The 20730-nt window shown below is 35.7% G+C and overlaps 1 protein-coding gene and 1 pseudogene across 2 annotated transcripts in view; one reads left to right on the top strand and one right to left on the bottom strand.

The window, feature by feature from the left end:
* Positions 1-20730, top strand: part of DRC1 (dynein regulatory complex subunit 1) — a 43336-nt gene that overhangs the window by 12534 nt on the left and 10072 nt on the right. For both annotated transcript variants that reach the window (XM_003767101.4, XM_031951413.1), the window contains 8 exons: positions 2124-2307; positions 8879-9016; positions 10014-10100; positions 11164-11286; positions 13920-14059; positions 18080-18214; positions 18779-19011; positions 20351-20472. In XM_003767101.4, the coding sequence (XP_003767149.1) occupies positions 2124-2307; positions 8879-9016; positions 10014-10100; positions 11164-11286; positions 13920-14059; positions 18080-18214; positions 18779-19011; positions 20351-20472 (1162 nt within the window). The remainder of the gene's footprint in view (positions 1-2123; positions 2308-8878; positions 9017-10013; positions 10101-11163; positions 11287-13919; positions 14060-18079; positions 18215-18778; positions 19012-20350; positions 20473-20730) is intronic.
* Positions 3322-3418, bottom strand: LOC111720313 (annotated as a pseudogene).

The raw sequence follows: 20730 nt of genomic DNA, 5'->3' as shown, positions 1-20730 counted from the left end.
GTGGAAATATATTTCAAAGAATTGCATATGTCTAACCTATGTTGCATTTTTTACTATCTTGGGAAGAGGGGTGGGGAGGGACAGAGTTGGAGAAAAATTGGAACACAAGGTTTTACAAAGGTGAATGTTGAAAACTATTTTTGCATGTATTTGGAAAAATAAAATACAATTAAGAATTTTTAAAAAAGCATTTGCTAGGCTTCCCTGAGAAGTAGCATGATATAGTAGATAGAAGACTTACTTTGGAATTAGGAAAATCTGAGTTCAACTTTTGCCTCTTAATACATATTAACTGTTTTACCATTGTCCTCCAAGATTAACTATAAAGCTTTATTGGCTGCCATATTTCAATTTTGACTCATTGAGCTTATGGTCCACTAAAATTCCTCTATCTTTTAAAAATTTTCTGCAATCCAGTCATATCTGTTTGTGATGATGATTTTTTTGGAAACAGTATAGGATTTTACATTTATCCCTTTCAAATTTTATCATATTAAATTTGACCTACCATTCTGACCACTTAGGGTTGTCTCGGAGCCTGACTTTATCATGTTAGTTATCTACAATTTGATAAGTATTTCATGTATTCCTTTAAGACATTGATAAACATATTAAATGGCACAAGGCCAAGGACTGATACTTGAGACATTCTACTAGGGAGCTCTCTTCAAGTTGATAATAAATCATTGACAATTTTTGGATTCAAACATTGAATTAGTTCTTAATTCTTATAATTGTACCATTGTATAAGTCTTATTTCTCCATCTTTTCCAAAAGAAAAGTAGAAGAGACTTTGTCAAATGTTTTTACTGGTCTTCTTTAACTATAGCATACGCCTGTCCTACTAATATATGAATATGTATACCCTATACGAAATTCATCTGGAATAACTCATCCTTGATGAAGTCATGCTGGCCGTTGTGATTAATGTTTCCTTTCTTAGATACTCATTAATCATCTTAAAAAAATTTTTTTTTTATTTTACTGAGGCAATTGGAGTTAGGTGACTTGCCTAGAGTCACACAGCTAGGAAGTGTTAAGTGTCTGAGGCTAGATTTGAACTCTGGTCCTCCTGACTTCAGGGTTGGTACTCTATCCACTGTGCTACCTAGCTGCCCCGCTAATCATCCTTTTAATAAGATATTTTTCAGTTCTACCAGGAAGCCAAGACAAGCTCATTGGCCTATAATTTACAAAATCTGCCACCTCTCCCCACCCTTCTTTTAAAGAGCAGGTTATTTGCTCTTCTCTGTTCCTGTGACATCTCTCCTGTTCTTGACATTTCAAATACCCTTGCTCAGTAATGACATTTTCCATTCTTCATAGAACCTCAGGGACTAGAATTCATTTGGTCTGGTATCTTGAACCTATAAAAGGCAACTAGTTATTCTTCATTTTGGATTATTCATTTTTGTGCTGCTCTTTTCAGTACAAGCATCATTGAATAGAGTAGTTTAGCCTTCTTTTCATCATCAGTGACTGCTGCTAAAACTATATTATAAAACAGACTGTTGGGTCTTACTTATCCTTTTTCTGAATGCCTAAACACTTGCCCTCCCTAAATCTGTGGTTCACATTATATTATAGCAAAATAGAGCACCAGACCTGAAGTCTGGAAAATGAGTTCAAATCTCACCAACTATAAATATATAAGTAAACTCAGTATACTTACTAGCTATGTGATACAGAAAAGTAATTTAATATTTGTTTGTCCCAGTGTCCTCATTTATAAAATGGGGCTAATAAGAGCACTCATCTCCCGGGGGCACCTTGTAAATATTAGCCACCATCATTGTCATTCTTCTATCAAAATTGTGAAAGTGATTACTTAATGGTTATCATCATTTCTGTTTCTGAAACTGTTTAATTTTTGTTGGTGAGAATTAGAAGCTGATAGTCCATATATATAGCATAAGGATCTTGGGATCCTTTCTTATCTTTCAGCCATATATATCATGCATACTCTAGTCTCTACACTTAATTTCTACTGTTCTCCTAATAATCAAGATCTTCTCCCTCTCCCTTTCATTCACTGATTCAACAAATCCAAACAAAACTGTAAAAATTCCCCAAGTAGTCTATCAGATAATCAGTGCAATGAACTGTATGATTTATATTTGCAGATTGGAGAAGCTGGAGAATGAAGTCAAGACCGGTCAGGAAAAGTTTGATGACATTACTTCAAAGTGGCAAGACAGTAAGACGAAGAGGATTCCTCAAGAGCTGTGGGAGTTACTCAGTGGGCAGCAACAGCAATGTGCTATGCTGATAGAAGAGAAGAACAAGCTTATTAGTGATTTACAACAGGCAAGAATGTAATATTGCTAAATTGGGATGGGTGGGGTCATGGTGATGGCTTAGAAGAAGAAAATTATTCTTTTAAAAAAATTTCATTAAATACTTTCCACTTATACATGAAAAGCTGTTGTTTTTTTTTTTTTTTTAACAATCATTGAAAAATTTTTGAGTTCCAAATTCTTTCCCTCCTTTCCACCATACACCGCCCCCCTCCTTGAGATGTTAAGCAATTAGATAGCAATTGTACTGTGATGTCATGCAAAACCTATTTCTCTATTTGTCATGTTTGTGTTTTCCTTTTTTAATTGCATGCTCAATTCATTTATCTGATTTCTCTTTTTTTATTGATGTATACATTTTAAAGAGAGAAATTTTTCCCTAGATATGGCTTTGGCTGCATCTCACAAATTTTGGATTATTCTTTCATTATTATCATTCTCTTTAATGAAATTATTGATTGTTTCTATTCTTTATTCTTTGACCAACTTATTCTTTAGAATTAATTAATTTCCAATTAATTTTTTATTAAAATTAAAAAATTTTTCAATTACTTATAAAAACAATTTTTAATCTTCTTTTTTAAAATTTTGAGTCCAAAATTCTTTCCTTTCTTTCTTCCCCTCCCCTTCATTGAGAAGGCAAGCAATCTAAGTTATACATGTATAGTCATGCATAGCATATTTCCATATTAGTCATATTGTGAAAGAAAGCACAGACCAACCTCCCCCTTGCAAGAAAAATAAAGTTGTAAAAAATATACTTTGATATGCAATCAGACTCCATCAGTTCTTTCTCTGGAGGTGAAAAACATTTTTTATCATGAGTCCTTTGGAGTAGTCTTGGATGTTTATATTGCTAAGAATAGCTAAGTCATTAACAGCTGATCATTCTTCTGTTTGTGCTAACTTCCCTTTCCATCAGCTTATATAACTCCAGGTCTTTCTGAAAGCATTTTGTTCATCATTTCTTATAGCACATTAATATTTTATCACAATCATATACTAAAACTTGTGCAGCTATTCCAAAAATATGGAGTGTTTCATGAAATCATCCTTGCACAGGGGCCATACCAATCTCTGTATCATTCCAATTTTAGTAAACATGCTTCCAAAGAAAGCACCTGATTAACTTTTAATCTGTGCTTACACAGCCTTTATTAAATGTAATTTTTATTACATCATGGTGTGACAAGGGTGTATCTAATATTTTTGCATTTGGTTGTGAGTTTTTTTATGTTCTAATACATGCTAGATTTTTGTGAAATGCCATGTACAGCTGGGAAAAAAAGATATATTCCCTTCTATTTTCATTAATTTTTCTCCAGAAGCCTATTGACTTTTTCTAAAATAATATTCACCTCCTTTATTTCTTTCTTATTTATTTTATTTTATTGCTGAGGCAATTGGGGTTAAGTCACTTGCCCAAGGTCACACAACTAGGATGTGTTAAGTGTCTGAGGTCAGATTTGAACTCAGGTCCTCCTGACTTCAGGGCTGGTGCTCTATCCACTGTGCCACCTAGTAGTTCTTATTTATTTTAGATCTAACTCTGAGAGGGGAAAATTGAGGTTCCCCCACTAGTATAGTTTTGCTGTCTATTTCTTCCTGTGATTCATTTAACTTTTCCCTTAAGAATTTGGATACTATGTAATTTAGTGCATATGTATTTAGTATTGTTTTTTCCTTCAATGTTTATAGTTCTTTTTTAAGTAACATGTAGTTCCCCTACTTATCCCTTTTATTTCTTTGTTTTTTATTTGCCTATCCCTTTTTATTAGATCTACTTTTGCTTTTGCTTTGTCTGAGATCATCATTACTACCCCCTCTTTTTTTAAACTTTAACTGAAGCATAATAAATTCTGCTTTCACCTGTTATTGTAAATCTATACATGATTCTTTGTTTCAAGCATGTTTCTTATAAACAACATATTGTTGAATTCTGGTTTCTAATCTATTCTTCTTTCTACTTCCATTTTATAGGTGAATTTACCCTGACATTCAGATTCACAGTTGTGATTACTAACTGTGTATTTCCCTTCACCCTATTTTATTCTGCTTATCTTTCTCTCTCTTTTTATCCTGTCCCTCCTCTAAAGTCTTAATTTTTCCTCTGGCTACCTCCTTTTATCTGTCCTTCCTTTTGTCATACCTCCTTTCCTTATTCCCTTTCTGTTTTACTTCTCTCTTAGATAAGACAGATTTCTGTTACAAATTAAATATATTGGGGCAGCTAGTGGCGCAGTCTATAAAGCATCAGTCCTGAATTCAAGAGGACCTGAGTTCAAATGTGATCTCAGACATTTAACACTTTCTAGCTGTGTGACTTAACCCCAACTGCCTCAACAAAACTAACAAAAAACAACCAAATTAACTATGTTTATACCTTCCCATATATATATATACCCATATATGTATATATACACATATACATGAGGAATATATGTATACATGTTTTTATTTTCCTTTTTTGAATCAATTTAGATATAAGTGAAATTCAAACGTGCCCATGACCATCCCCTCAATTTTTTCTTTCTTTGTGAAAGCTCTTCCTTATGTGCCTCTTTTATGTGAGCTAATTTTTCTTTATGTGAGCTAATTTTTCCATATATCTTCTTTAAGAGTATCCCTCTTTCTTACCTATCAATTTTTTTAATGTCATCTCAACATAAATTGACTTGCTGCTACACCATCTTTCTATGTAGAATCCTTTTAATTGCCCTAATAATGACAAAGTTCTTAAAAAATACGTACAGCATCTTCCCATACAGACAGTAAACAGTTTAACATTATTGAGTTCTTTATGACTTCTCTTTTATGTTTACCTTTTTTTTTTTTAATGTTTCTCTTCAGTTTTATATTTGAAAGTCAGATTTTCTGCTCAACTTTGGTATTTTCATCAGGAATGCTTGGTAGTCCTCTATTTCATTAAATATCTATTATTTTTCCTTGAAAAATGATATTCAGTTTTTTCTGGGTAGGATATTTTTGGTTGTAATCCCATCTCTTTTGTCTCTTGGAATATTATATTTCATGTTTTCTGATCTCTTAATGTTGTAACTGCTAAGTCTAGTATGATCTTGACTGTGAATACATAATATTTGAATGATTCCTTTCTGGCTGTTGGAAGTACTTTCTCTTTGATCTGGGAACTCTGGAATTTGGCTATAGTATTCCTGGGAATTTTCATTTGGGATCTCTTTCAAATGATGATTGATGAATTTTTTCAGTTTCTATTTTACTCCCTGGTTTTAAGACATCAGGGCAGTTTTCCTTGATAATTTCTTAAAATATTATGTCTAGGCTTTTTTTTTTTTTTTTTATCATGGCTTTCAGGTAATCTAATAATTCTTTTTTTTTAATTTGTTTTCTTTATTAAAGCTTTTTATTTTTCAAAACATATGGGTGGACAATTCTTCAACGTTAGCCCTCGCAAAACCTTGTGTTCCAATTCTCCACCCCCCCCCCTTTCCCCATGCCTTCCCCTAGATGGCAAGTAGTCCAATACATGTTAAACATATGTTTATGTTAAATGTATGTTAAATTCAATATATGTATATATATTCATACAATTATTGTGCTGCACAAGAAAAATAAAATAAAACTAGTAAAAAAAAAGACAGAAGCAAAATAAAATATAAGCAAACAACAACAAAAAGAGTGAAAATGTGATGTTGTAAACCACACTCAGTTCTCACAGTCCTCTCTCTGGGTATAGATGGCTCTTTTGATCACAAGACTAATGGAACTGGTTTGAATCATGTCATTGTTGTTATTGCTATGTATAATGATCTCCTGGTTCTGCTCATTTCACTTAGCATCAGTTCATGTAAGTCTTTCCAGGCCTCTCTGAAATCATTTTGCTGGTTGTTTCTTACAGAACAATAATATTCCAAAACATTCATATATTATAATTTATTCAGCCATTCTCCAACTGATGCGTATCCATTCAGTTTCCAGTTTCTTGCTACTACATACAGGTCCCTTTCCCTTCTTTAATATCTCTTTGGGGTATAAGCCCAGTAGTAACATTGGTGGGTCAAAGGGTATACACAATTTGATAACTTTTTGAGCATAGTTCCAAATTGCTCTCCAGAATGGTTGGAACTTTCAACCCCCCCAAAATAGCTCTGAAAACAATAGTGCAAAAATCTCTGAAGCCTGAAGAGACCCATCCTCCTGCCACAACAGGAATATAAAGCAACATTAAAGTAGAATTCCAAATCAAGAAATAGGGTGGGAAAAGAAGAAATAAACAACAAAAGAATCTGTACACAAAAATTTACAATGGTGATAGGAAAATGCAAAACACAAACTCAGAAGATAACCATAAAGCCAAAATTGTTAGAAGAAAAGTCTTTAAAAAAAAAAAAGCAAATTGGATATAAATCCAACAAAAATTCCTAGAAGAGCTAAAATTTTTTTTTCAAAATCAAATAAGAACAGAAGAGGGAAAATTAAGTAAAGAAATAAAAGCCAAGGAAGAAAATTATGAAAAGACAATTAACAGCTACATAAAAGAGGCACAAAAATACTGAAGAGAATAATATCTCAAAAAATAAAATTAGCCAAATGGGAAAAGTGGTGCAAAAATTCACTGATGAAAATAATTCCTTAAAAATCAAAATTGGCAAAATGTCATTCTTAATAACAGATAACATTTATACCATGCTTTAAGGTTTGCAAAGCACTTTACAAATGTTATTTCATTTGATCCTCCCAACAATCCTGCCAAGAAGATCTTATTGTTATTTCCATTTTTCAGATAAGGAAATTGAGGCTGAAGTGCTTTGCACAGAGTCACATTGCTACTATGTCCCTGAGGCAAGGTGAGCTCAGGGTTTGAACTCAAGTTTCCTAGTCCCAAGTCCAGAGCTCCACCCACTGTACTGCTTAGCTGCCACAGGTTAAATTCCAGGGTGTTCAACATTGGCCCTTGTCAATTTCATTACTTTTAAAAAAATACCAACAAATATGTGCACTCACTACTTCTGTTTGCAAATTCTCTTCTTTAAAAACAAACAGATTATATATGAATTGATATTGTTAGTTTTTGTGTCTACATTTCCCAATGCATCCCTAAAAAAGAGGGGGGAAAAACAGTGCAGCAAAACTAACTAATACATTGAAAAAGTCTGACCTCTCCAATATTCAATATGCACAGTTTCTTGCTTCTATGTCTGCAAATTCTGCAGAATTCATTAAAAAGGCTTATTTTTTCTTCAGGTACCAGCATTTTCTATCTAGAAATTCACTCTGCTATATTTAGACACTGAATAAGACCACCATTATCCCACTTTTAGTTTAGAATGACGAAAACTGCCTTTCAAGATGAGAGATAATTTGATCACTATGTATATCTTATATACACATAGTTGTCTGCCCCATTAAACTTGGAGCTTCTTGAGGACAGGGGACATTTTTCCTTTCTTTGCATCCTCAGTCAGAGCTTTTAAGTCTTATGTCATAATATTCTTCTTGATAAACTCTATGTTTCAGGCAGATTGATCTATCCTCTGCTCCTATTGAATGATTTTCCTACCTTGTATTTTCCTACCTTAATTCTTGCTGCTATTTATCTTTGTAATGCCCTCCTTTTCTCTTTGCCTCTTAAATCCCCCATTCTTCCTTAATTCAAATATTACCTCTTCTGTGAAGATTTTCCTTAAGCCCTCATTTGACAATGATCTCCTTCCTTAGGCATTTACTGTGCTAATTGCAATGATCTATACTGTACTATCATTATTTTTTCCTATAATTAGACTTCAGATTTTGTCTTAACTAAGTAAAAACTATGTCAAAGTTAGAAGGAGATAGTCAACTCCATTACATTGGGTATTCAAGTAGAGATCAGATTTTATTAGGGAGGCTTTGGAAGAAACTTCTGCATTACATAGAAAGTTAGACTAGAGCAGGAGGTTGTTCTTATCAATCCCTTCTGTAAATAATATATTTTAATGTAAGAAATGAAATATATAGGACTACAAAGAAATTCAGTGATATTGAAACAAAATTATTGAAACATTAAAAACACAAATTCATAAACCCCAAGGTTAAGAATCCCTGCACTACATGAACTCTAAGTTTTTTCCTAATTGAAAAAATTCTTTGTTTTTTTTTTTTTGAGAAAGGGGGAAAAAAGTCTTTCTGACAAGGTTCTGGAAACTGCCTGGTAAGGGAAGATAAAGTTACAGCAAATGAATTTTGAGCTATGTTAGCAATAAAACATTCAAAATTCAGTAGCAGATATGTTTTATAGAAATATCATATTTCTGTTGGTATGTGCATAATTTTCTCAAATATTATTATTATTATTATTATCATTTTTTGGAGTGGAGGTGGTGAAGGGAATGTATTTACTTAAATGGCTCTAGTCAATGGTCAGATAAAACAGAATTTGCATTGAGGGTGGTTAGCCCCATTCTCCAGACAGATATTCTCTCTGAGATTTTTCCATGACTCTTGGCTAACTGTTGTGAAACCTCATTATCATTCAAACATTATAATTTTTAGGCATTTTTGAAAAATAATGCTAAATAAACTTTGGTTTAACTCCCCCTCTCCTTTCATCTTTTTTTTTCCAGGAGTTAAAAGCAAAAGATGACCAATATGTGAAAGATCTAAAGAAACAGGGTGATGACATTACTCTGCTGCTAGAGAGGATGGAAGAACAAGTGAAGAATTTAATGAAGAACTTCCGCCAAGAGCTCAATAATATTGAGGTAGCAAAGACAGGTCTAGGAGGCTGCAGAGACCACTCCTAATCCCCTGTGAAGGTAGCACTCTTTCTCCATTTGGCAGACTTCTCTGAGGAGGACTGGCTGCTGTAATGTGCTAGGGAGGCATCCCAAACATCTTGGTGCACTGATCTTTGTTTTTTTCTTATAATCTGCCTTCCATGAGAGATATATAAACCACAAGATTTCTTTGTGGGAGAAAAAAGGAAAGTGGTGGGAGGTTTTTAGTACTTGAATAATAATAGCTAACTTCTAAATAGTGCTTACTATGCCAGACCCTGTGCTAAGTGCTTTATAGTTATTATTTCATTTGATCTTCACAACAACACTAGGAAATGGGGACTATTATTATCTTCATTTTACAGATGAAGAAACTGAGGTAGACAGCAATTAAGTGACTTGCTTAGGGTCATATGGTGGCCAAAATATGGAAGAATAAGAATGGACCCAAGATCCTGGGTGCACAGGGATGCCCCTGGGGAAGCTTGCCTAGAAGCTGACAGAACCTCCCTATTAAATCCAGGCTTCTCTGTTTTGTATCCCTGGACTTCTCTAGTTTTATCCACTGAACTCTGCTTCTGCTTCATGGGCATCCTAGCTAGTACCAGAGGGGCCTTTTCCCTCTAGTCTATATAGTTCGTTGTTTTAAAGTGTAGATGTGGTCGCTGGACTACATGACTGTTTTCCCTTTAGTTCCCAAGGTTAGGGTCCTCTTGCTCCCTATTTTTGAAATTGCCACTGGTGCTGAGCTTTAGGATCGAGGTCATGTATCTCTCCTGTCCATTTGACTCCTCCAATAAATAGCCAGTTTTTTTAGAATTTGACAACTGGGGCTGCCAACTTAGAGCCACGGGCCTTGCACTTTGTGTAGAGGAGGAGGAGGAGCAGTCTTTGTAAGCAGTGAAAAAGATTGTTCCCCAAATGATGGAGCTCATGCCCAGCCCAAAGCAGGCTTAAGACACTGGCCCTCTTTTGGTTACAGAAAGCATTTGAGCTTGAGCGAGAAGAACTGCTGACTGGCAATAAGAAGAAATGGGAACGTGAGATGCATATTCACAATGCCAAGGAGGTAAAGGATGAAGGAAGGGGAGAATGAACAAGGGACGCCTGGGGTCTCTCGAGCAATATGGATGCTCTTTGAATCTCATCAACTCTTTAGGCTCTTGGATATGATGGTCATGTTGTATATGGTAATTTGCATGCTGCCCTCCCCCATTAGAGTGTGCATTCTTCAACTGCAGAGAGCAGTGCTTTTGCTTTTGTGTCTCTTGCGGTTAGCACAGTGCCTGGCTCACAGTGAGCACTTAGCAAGAGCTTGATTCTTGACTGACTAATTTGACCGTGATGTCCCTTAGTTCCCTTCCCCATGAGGTGGGGCATTAGTTAGCCTGCTCCCTGGTGGTAAGGACTGTAGTGCTCTGTGTAGTGCTCAGCCCTCTGAGTCCACTCTTGCCTATATGGCCATTTTCTGCTGTTTTTTACCCAACACTCAGCTGTTCATGCTGGCCATGAATGTACTTGAGGCAAAGCTGGCATTTTAAGGTAATGGACGTGACTAAGAAGTCATACATTTTTGAGAAGCCCAGGTTAGTATTTCCCGTTTCATTTCACAGATGTAAAGGAAGAGGAAATGGTGTATAGACTACATAGGGCTTCATCTAGAATCAAAATTAGACATTTGAACTTGAGACAGTGTTGCCCTGTGTTTAAGGAATAAGAACTAATGGAATGAGGGCAGCTTCCTCAAGCCTACAGTGTAACTCAACATGTGCTCAGAGGGTCATAAAATATTCTTCTTGTGACAAGTCAATGAAGTGGCGAATGCAAGAATTATAATCCCATTTTTCAGAGAATAAAGCAGATTCAGAAAGGTGAACAGCACAGCTAGGAAATAAGCACTGGAATTTTAACTTGGGGGCCCTGATGTCATATCTGGTGCTCCCTGTAGGATGGTGCACCCCCTCTCCAAAACAGAGGGTGGTAGGGAGGGTGTTTCTGATTCTGGTTACATTTCCTGCAAAAATTGTGTGAAATAGTAAATTCTTTTTGGCCTTTGTTCAGGTCATTTCTAGTAAAGTATTGGAAAAGTTAACGATTGTTAGACTTTTTTTGTTGCCTTCTTTTGACCCCAGCTGGAGTATCTGATAATGCGCATGAAGAGGGTAGAGGATTATGAGAAGCAGTTAAATCAACAGAGAATTCGGGACTCAGAAGAGTACAACTCCATCAAGATCAAGCTGGAGCTGGATGTGCAGGTTAGGCCAGAGGGGAGGGAAACCAAGGCCCATTCAGCCTTTCTCTGTAGAGGAGCACAGAGAGGGAAGCTGGAGGACGGATTGCTAATTATCTACTGATCCCCTGTAATATGTCAGGGAAGGGAGTTGGGGGATGGTAAGAAATGGATTTAGCGAGTATTTTATTAACAACAGGACCCATATCCTCTTCTAAAGAGCTGGACTTAACCCAGCCAGCAAAGCTCGTTCATGCCCAGGGTGATAGCATCAGCATTCAAAAACTCTCTGTGAGCTGAAACATCTGAAACCAGCAAGATGAAATTCAATAGAGAGAAATGAGTCCTGAATTTGAGAAAAGGCAATTACATGAGTACAAGAAGGAAGAATGCCTGATGACATAAATTCACATGAAAAACCATGGATATAAAATACAACCCAGCAAAAAAAATCTACACATGATCCAATCGCAAATGTAGATTTAGAAAATAGGTCAACTGAAGTTCTCTTGATAAATCTCTCATATAAGTCTCTTTTGTGGCTTAATTGTGGGGAATAATACTTGGTGGGACCAAAGAGGTATGGCAATTCAGGACTGGGTTATGCAGAAAGTTGTGATTTTTTTTGACCAACTTGGGGATTTATGCAGATAATCATCAGTGTCCAATAGAGGCCCCATAATAAAGTGTCCTGCCACTTTGGCTGCTGTGGATTCTGTCTATTCATGATGATTGTAGTTGTGATTAATGGGAAATCAGAACCCAAAATAGGTCTTATTTTGTTGTGCTTCTAGAGTGAATGTTGTCACTTATGTGGATTCACTGTTGCTCATCTGAAGAAATCTTGGGGAAATGTATTCTCATGGGAAAAATGCACTAATTAGTCAGGACAATGGTGAGCACCTACTTAGTTTGCAGTAATTATTCCCAAAATGCTCCACTTATTGCTTGGTTATTGTACTCTGATTAATAACTATACCTTTATCAATATCCTATGCCAATAGTTCTCTCTCCCCCATTCATCTTTCAAATTTGACCCAATTTGGATTTATCCTTTGTCTTCTCAAACTACATGTAAGGTTGTAACTTGTTCAGCTGTATCCTTTTTTTGGGGTGGGAGTGGGAGTAGAAGAAAGATCATGACTGTGAGACCTGCTTGGGTAGCCATATCTCAGTTCTCTGTTTGGCTGATTTAGAAAAAAATGGAAAGTCCCAAATTAGAATGTACCTCCATAGCCAATCTTCATTTTTGGGCTAATGATATAATCAATAATATAAGTAACTAGTAATATAAGCAATGTAACAAGCTGATAATATAACATCCATACTCATTGTTCTGTGAGCTAGTAATGTAGTAACTATTAATAAATATGGATTTGAGAAAGTAAAATACCTAATTTTAAGCTTAGTAAAGTAAAAGTTTTAATAACAGCTAGCATTTATATAATATTTTACAATTTGCAAAACATTTTACATACTGATCAGCTCAGCTGGTCCTCACAACCCTAGGAAGTAGATGCTGGTGTACTTCTCATTCTGCAGAAGAAGGAAACTCAGGGTCACACAATTAATAAGTGTCCGAGGTAGATTTCAAACTTTTGGAGTTCTCTAAATCCAATCTTTTGTAGCAGCTTTCTGTTTTCTTTAAGATGGCTCAATATTCTGCCTTTCCTGCTGTCTCCTGCTTGTAGGTGCTTTTACCTCTCATGTTAACTTTTATTTGCTTTGTATTTTGTACATATCTGGGATATGCTGGTAAATGTTTATCAACAGGCTCTCTCAAAGGCACAACACTTAAGTTTCATTTGTCTTATTAATATTTTTCACTTAGTACTTTAAGTCTAGACTCTGGAAAATCAACAAAAGAAGTACTGATTTATATAGCATTTGCTGGTTTTTGAAGTGTACATGTTCACACTGGAAATTTAACAAATTTAAGCTTGTAATTATAATGATAATTATTATAGTTTACATTTACATAGCATCTACTATTTGCTAGGAACTGTGCCACTTTCGAAATATCTCATTTGATCCTCAAAACAACCCTGGGTTGGAAGGGGGAAGTGCTATTATTATTCCCATTTTATAGATAAGGAAACAGGCAGGCAGAGGTAAAGGGATTTTCCCAGGATCATATAGCTACTGTTTGAACTCAGGTTTTCCTCTCTGACCCCCAGCCCAATTCAAGCTGGCTCCAGCATATCCTTGGTAGAGATGTGTAGGAAAACAGATTGCTATACCTTTAGGGTTAGGGTTTAAAGAGAATAACCTTTGATAAAGGCCAAAACTGCCATTAAGTCACAGAAAGCTCAACATTCTGAAACCTCAGAAAGGGACTTTCACAAGTTCTTGTTTGCAAGAACCCCTTCTCTGAATGACAGTGGGAATTTCTGGCTGAGCTGTAGTATCTGTGAGCAGTCTCCTCTTGTGTGCCAGAGGGAATTGTGCTTTGATGGTAGGTTCCTTTGTAACATACTAATGAAAAATGTAAACATTATGTGGAGATTAGTATCCATAGTACTAGCTTTTCTAAGAATCTGGAGGAAGCTACTCATAGCTGAAAGCATCCTTCTGTTAGCTCTTACAGGGTTGCTTCTCCCCTCTCCTGCCTTCTGCAAACTCAGTAGCATCCTAGAATGTGTTTGGTTTTTTAAACAGATTCTAGAGCAACAGCTTCAGCAGATGAAAGCAACTTATCAGCTAAATCAGGAAAAACTAGAGTACAATTTCCAAGTGCTGAAGAAAAGAGATGAAGAGAACACAATCATTAAATCCCAGCAGAAAAGAAGGATCAATCGGTAAGTTAAAGTGGTGTTATCTTTCTTAGGGGGTCTCTCCTCCTTTGCTTCTCTGCCACATTTAACACTTTGACTTCTCCCTACCTTCTCTTCTTCTTCCCTCCCTTTTTTCATTTCTTTTTCACTCCCTCCCTCCCTTCCTTCCTTCCTTCCTCCCTCCCTTCCTCCCTTCCTTCCTTCCTTCCCTCTCTCCCTCCCTTTCTCTTTCCCTCCCTCTCTTCCTTTCTTCCATCTTTCCATTCTTCCTTTCTACAAGGTAATAGCTTGGGTGTGTGGGGCAAGGTCAAGTGAAGGTTTTAAAAGAGAAATAGATCTGATCATGTTTGTTGACAACAGTAAGTCAGGCAGTAATAGAAAAGGACAAACTGAAAATGAAAGATATGGATTAATGGAGCAAGCTGTTGGAAGGAAGGGGAGAGGTTAGGCTTAAACAGAGAGGGCAGCTTTGACAAAATAACAAGATTAAAATTGAGGAAGGTTTGGGAACACATAGACGGGTTCTAAGATGGGGAGAAAGGGAGAAGGAGAGAAGGAAGACAGAGCTCATGGCCAGTACCTCTATTTTCTCAGCAAAGTACAAACTTAAGGACATTTTCTGAGAGAAAAAATGATGGGTCAGGTTTTTGGGTGTGGGGGAAGAAAAGCTTTAGAGCTTTAATAGCAAGAATGAGATAGAGATTCAAGGAAAAACTAAAAAGTATTATTGTTGAGTCTAGTTGAGCCTTAATGAAATGAATTATAGGGACCCAGTTGGCATAGTAGTATAATTGCCACAGTACTCAACCACTCAAGTATAGCAGGAGAAGGTGGATTGCATGGGTGATTCAGAATCAAAGATTGGCAAGGTATGAAAGGTAAAGGGTAAGGAAATCAAAGGTGAAAGGCAGCATAATTAAGCTAATCATCTGTGAAAGTAAGACATTGAAGAGAGGAGAGTCAAATCAGAGTAGAGGTAAAATAAAGATAAAGAGACTGAAGGTTTTGGTGAAGAATAAATGAATAAGAAGGCATTTATTAAGTGCTTATTCTTGACCAAGCACTTAGGATGCAAGTACAAAAGTAAGACAACCCCTTTCTTCAAAAGTTTATATTTTAATAGGGGAAGGCGGCATGTCTTGGGGATCTAGGATTAGAAAGAGGGAGAAAAAGGGTATTGAATGTACATATTGGAAATAGTTTAGACATAGCTGGGAAGTGACCTTGTTATGGTCAAGATAAGGTAAACGCTTATCTATCAGGTCTGTGGTCCCAGGGACATGATCCTGAGTTTAAGTAAAGTGAAGCAGAGAGAAAAATGAAAGGTCAGGGGATGGAGGTAAGAGAAGGGAATGTTAGCATTTAGAATACTGGAATTGGCAGTTCTGAGTGAAAGTGAGATCTCAAGTATAACCTTTTCTATGGATGGTGAAATTGGGATTAATCTCTAGGTTACAGGATTTAAAGGTGATGATGAATTGGGAGGCCAGGGTACCAACAAGTATCTTGAAGTCTCCAAGATCATCCTGGGAGGCAGACACTGAACTATTACTCTCTCTGTGTGTGTGTGTGTGTGTGTGTGTGCGTGTGTGTGTGTGTTAAAAATAATAATGGCTTTTTATTTTTCAAAGTACATGCAAAGATAGTTTTCAACATTCACCTTTGCAAAACCTTATATTCCAAATTTTTCTCTCTCTCTCTACTTCCCCACTTCCTTAGTTGGCAAATAATCCAAAAGAGGTTAACATGAGCAATTCTTCTAAACATACTTCCACATTTATCATGCTATACAGGAAAAATCAGATCAAAAGGGGAAAAAATGAGGAAAAAAACCAAGCAAGCAAACAACAAAAGCAGAAAAGATGAAAATACTATGTTGTGATCCAAATTAATCCCCATAGTCCTCCTTCTAGATGCAGATGGTTTTCTCCATCTCCTCCAAAGTCTATTGGATTTGGCCTGAATCACTTCATTGTTGAAAAGTGCTAAGTTCATCATAGTTGATTATTACATAATCTTGTTGCTGTATACAATGTTCTCTTGGTTTTACTCACTTCACTTAGCATTTGTTCATGTAAGTCTCCCCAGGCTTTTCTGAAATCATCCTGCTCATCATTTCTTATAGAACAATAATATTCCATTACATTCATATTTCATAACTATTCAGTTTTACTCAATTTTCTATATTACTGTGTTTTAAGAAATGATAAATGTGATGAAAACAAAAAATGGTGGGAAATCTCCATAAACTAATTGGTGAAGAGGGAAGTAAAAAGAGCCAAGAAAACAAGATATAAGACCAAAAATGTGCACACCACAAAAAAGGATTAAAATGAATATTGCAAAATTAAAAAGGATAAACATAGCTTGAAAAGAAGACCTATGAAAAGACACCCTCATTCCATTGCTTTGCAGAAGTGGGGGGTCTACAAGTGGTTGTACACATACTTTCAGACTTTTTTAAATGTACTGTTCATATATATATCCCTTTTTCTTTTCTTTTTTTCTTTTTGTCTTCAAAAATACTATTTGTTACATGGGATAAAAGAGATGCTGAAACTATAGTGATATAAAAAACAAAGACATAAATAAAAACTTATTTTTTAAAAAAGAATGTCCAATTGATGAATAGTTAAAAGAATATGAATAGTTTTTGATGAAGAAATCAAGACTATATATAATTATATCAGAAAAGTTTTAATTCATTATTGATTAGAGAAATGCACATTAAAATAACTTTGAGATATCATTTTATACCCATCATATTGCCTAAAATGATAGATATTTTCAATTAGTGAATGGTTAAACAAGTCACGATATATTATTGGAATATTGCTTTGACATAAGAAATGATGAGCTGATTGATTTAGAAAAACAAGACTTGGATCTATGAAGGAAGATGCTATCCACCTCCAGAGAAAGAACTAATAGAAATATGCAAAGTATGGTCTTACATAAATGTATATGTATGTATATTTATATCTATATATGCATGTTTATATATATGCATATTTATATATATTCACATTTAATTGTAGCCTTCTCTGAAGCAAAAGCATGGTGGAGGTGGGGGTTGGGGGAGAAAGACCAAAAAGTATATAATAGCAAACAAAAAAGAACTTAGAAGGAAACACAGAAAAACTAGATTTCTTTGAAAACCACATGTAGGATTTATTATGTAGGTTTTTGTGAAGTGGAAATTTATTCTTTTAAAGTGAATCCTCTCATGTTCTGTTGTGTGCATAGAAATCTTTTCTTTTTTCATTTTATATTTAAGTTTAAAAGGAATAAAAAAAACAAAAACAAAACAAAAGAAAAATGGAATATATGGGGAAGAGAAATACAATGGGGAAGGAATATAAAAAGCTCTTAGAGACTGAACATTACAGAAGGGAGAATGATTAAGGGAAAGAGTTCTAGGGAATAGAAACAAAAGTTCATGTAGAGAGGATTCACCTTGGTGAAGAAAAGGATCACCTTTTCATCAGCTGTTGGGGTAAAGAACTAGAAAGTAAGGGAATATGTTCAAGTAGCTTACATGGTGCTGGGAATTTAATAGTGCATAGCCTCTTTTTTTCTCAGTGGAATATGAGGAGGTCCTCTGCTGTGAAGAATGGGATGGGGTTGGTCTAGGAGGCTTCAAGAGAGAAAGTTTGGAATAGCTATTGTGAGGAGTGTGACTTGCCAAAGCCAGAATTCAAACCCAGACCTTTGTGAGCTCAAAGTTCAGTGCAATTTCCATTGTATTATGCTACCTCTCATCCTCCCAATAGGGGTAAGCTCTTTGAAGACAAGAATGGTTTCATTTTTCTTAGAGCCAAGGCTAAATCCTGGATGTTAATGATTTAAGTTGAAAAAAGTCAACATGATTATTATTTATTTTTTTTTTTTTTTTTAGTCCCCAGGAGATGCTTTCAGAGAGGAGCTGTTGTTTGAATCTTTCTTTCCTCTGCCACTTCTGGCCCACTTCCTGCTCATGTAGGTCAATAATTTGAATTGTGTCTCCTCATGTCTTCCAATCTCATCTCTTTCTCCTCTGGGCAGGTTGCATGATGTGCTGAACAATCTAAGAATGAAAATGACAAAGCAGATAAAGCAATACCAGGATGAAAACATATCCCTGACTGCAGACTACAAACGCATTGTGACACAATTCAGGGATTTGCAAAAAACCATGAGGTACTTCAGGAATTTGGGCTCTGAGAGGGAAGTTCTGAAGAGACAAGGTGGTTACAAGTTTTTTAGTCTTCAAATCAACCTGTCTAGGATTGCACTAGGTTTTTGGAAAGTTATGCAAACATTCTGAGCCTTCTTATTTTTCCTTCAGTGGGTCCTGCCCCCTTCTTAGGGAGCAGTTTAGCATTTAACAAATGAGGAGCTAATTGACTTAGTGATTGCCATGATTACCTGACTACAATCAATATCTGTTGTGCAGGAATGCTCTAGTCAGCTCATAGCAATGAGAGCTGATTGTTAAATTTTCATTGTTAGCCTTCATACCTCAGAAATCAACAAAATGAAAATCAGAGCTTGATTTATTATTTTGCTGATTGTCTAGACTTAAGAAAGTAATGGAAATAGTATTAGTAAGGCAAATCAAACCTAAAAGTGTATTTCATACTTCTCCTCCTCCTTTCTCTCCCCTAGAGATCCCATTGTTAACCATTTACCAGTACACATTTGTCCTTGAACATGTCAGTCTGACGTGTCAGCACAATATATCCCATGACTTTTCCTTCACAGGCATTTTGCAATTATCAATGACAAGCAGTTTTATGAGATTTGGATAATAAATGAGGACGAAGCAAAGGCTTTAATGGAAAGAGCCCTTGAGGCAGACAAAATCATCCAGTTACAGCAGCTGGGGCTTCCCTGGACCAGACCTGATTACTGGTTCATGAATAATGTGGGGCCTATTTCTCAGGTCAAGAAGAAGTCAGCTACAGAGTTAGTCCAAGAACTGTTACTTATGGCAGGTAAGCAAGAAACTATATTAATCTCCATCTACTTCTCTTACCGTTTAATATAGCAAGATGGAAAGCTAACTCCTAGGGTCAGAGGGTCCAACCTGTCTGTGTAACTCAGTCACTTAACTTCTCAGTTCTCTGGCCAACTTAAGTCCACAGAACAGGTGTTTGCTTATATGGAATTTTCTACATTATTGAAAATCACAAGTCTGATTAAGTGTATTTTTTTAGGCAAATATTTTTATTTTTTATTGTTCTGAATTTTATTTACCAATAAACATGAACAGTTCCATATTCAGAGAAATAGAGAATTATATATGAAATTATACATTTCTATTACATATAGCTTTTATTTTTTAAAAAGTCCATAATAAACTCAACATAGTTTCAAAGCTGATTGTGTTTTCCACAATTCTGTACACTTAAAAAAGTGCTTTGATGACGTCCTTTTTTTATCTCTGTCTCTTTTTTGGGAGGAATCTCTATCCCATGACTCTTTAAGTTGAAGCAGTGAGATAGACCAAGATAGAGTGTTGGGCCTAGAGTCAGAAAGATGAATAACCATGGATCAGAGAATCACAGATTTAGACCCAGAATGGATTTTGGAGGCCATGCAGTTAAATCCTCTTATTTTACAGATGTGAAAACTGAGGCTCAGTGAGACTTAAGAAACGTATGTAGTAGGTGTACTTAGCACTTAGCACAGTGCATGTTTCGTAGTAGGCATTTAACAAATATTTATTAACTAACTGATTGATGTGTCAGAGGAGATATTTGAATCCCAAGTTCTCTGATCCCAGAACCAGTTGCTTAGTTTTTAAAGTTTCAGTTTCCCCATCTGTAAAATGGGGGTACTAACATCTATAATTAATCTACCTCACTGGGTTTTTTGTTGTAAGGTTCAAATAAGATAATGGGTATAAACAGGAGTGTTCTGACTTAATAACCAACTCTCTGGGAAAAAAATGTATTCTTGACATATTTTAAAGTTTAATCCACATTATCAATGCTTTCTTCATTGTTTAAGTCCAGACAATCAGCAAAACAATACATTAAGACTTGATTTGTAGCATTTTCTGATTTCTGGGGTATAAATGCTCACACTGAAAATTTAACAACTGGCTGTATGAGGAGGCATCAGCTACTCCTGGCTATAGAGTCCTATCTAAAAGTTCTACATAAAAGCCAATCATCATCACGTTCACTATCATCACCATCTCCATCACCATCATTTTTAGTGTAGGAAGATGATGGTGCAAAAAAAAAAAAAAAAAAAAGGCCAAACTATTTTACTTTCTCCCTCTTTCTCTTATCCTCATCTACTCTTAATTCTCTTTTGCTGATGAAGAGGAGGAAGCAGAAGAAAGCACAAAATCAAAGTTGAAAGAAGAAAAATCTAGACTGACTCTCCCAAAAAATTTATCTGCAAAGACTGTCAAACAAATCCTGGAGATTATGTGTGATGAGTCGGTGAGTTTGTCCTAAGAGTATACATAAATAGAGGAGAATTGGGAGCCTGCTTAGAAAGAAGCAGGATTTTTTGTTTTTATCTCTGTATTGTGATTTTTCCCTTCTCTTCCTAGATACAAAATGGTCTGACAGGGGGATCTGAAGCACCTCTGCTAGCCAGCCAAGCCAAATAGGTCAATATGGACTCCTGACTCACAAAGCAAATTTATAGAAAAGCTCTGGGTCATCTATAGGAGAGATAGCAAATACTGCCTTGCT

Source organism: Sarcophilus harrisii, chromosome 2 (assembly GCF_902635505.1).
Source record: "Sarcophilus harrisii chromosome 2, mSarHar1.11, whole genome shotgun sequence".
NCBI classification, from domain to species: Eukaryota; Metazoa; Chordata; class Mammalia; order Dasyuromorphia; family Dasyuridae; genus Sarcophilus; species Sarcophilus harrisii.
Note: the sequence above shows the minus strand (reverse complement) of the source record. Positions and strands in the feature narration are given on the sequence as shown.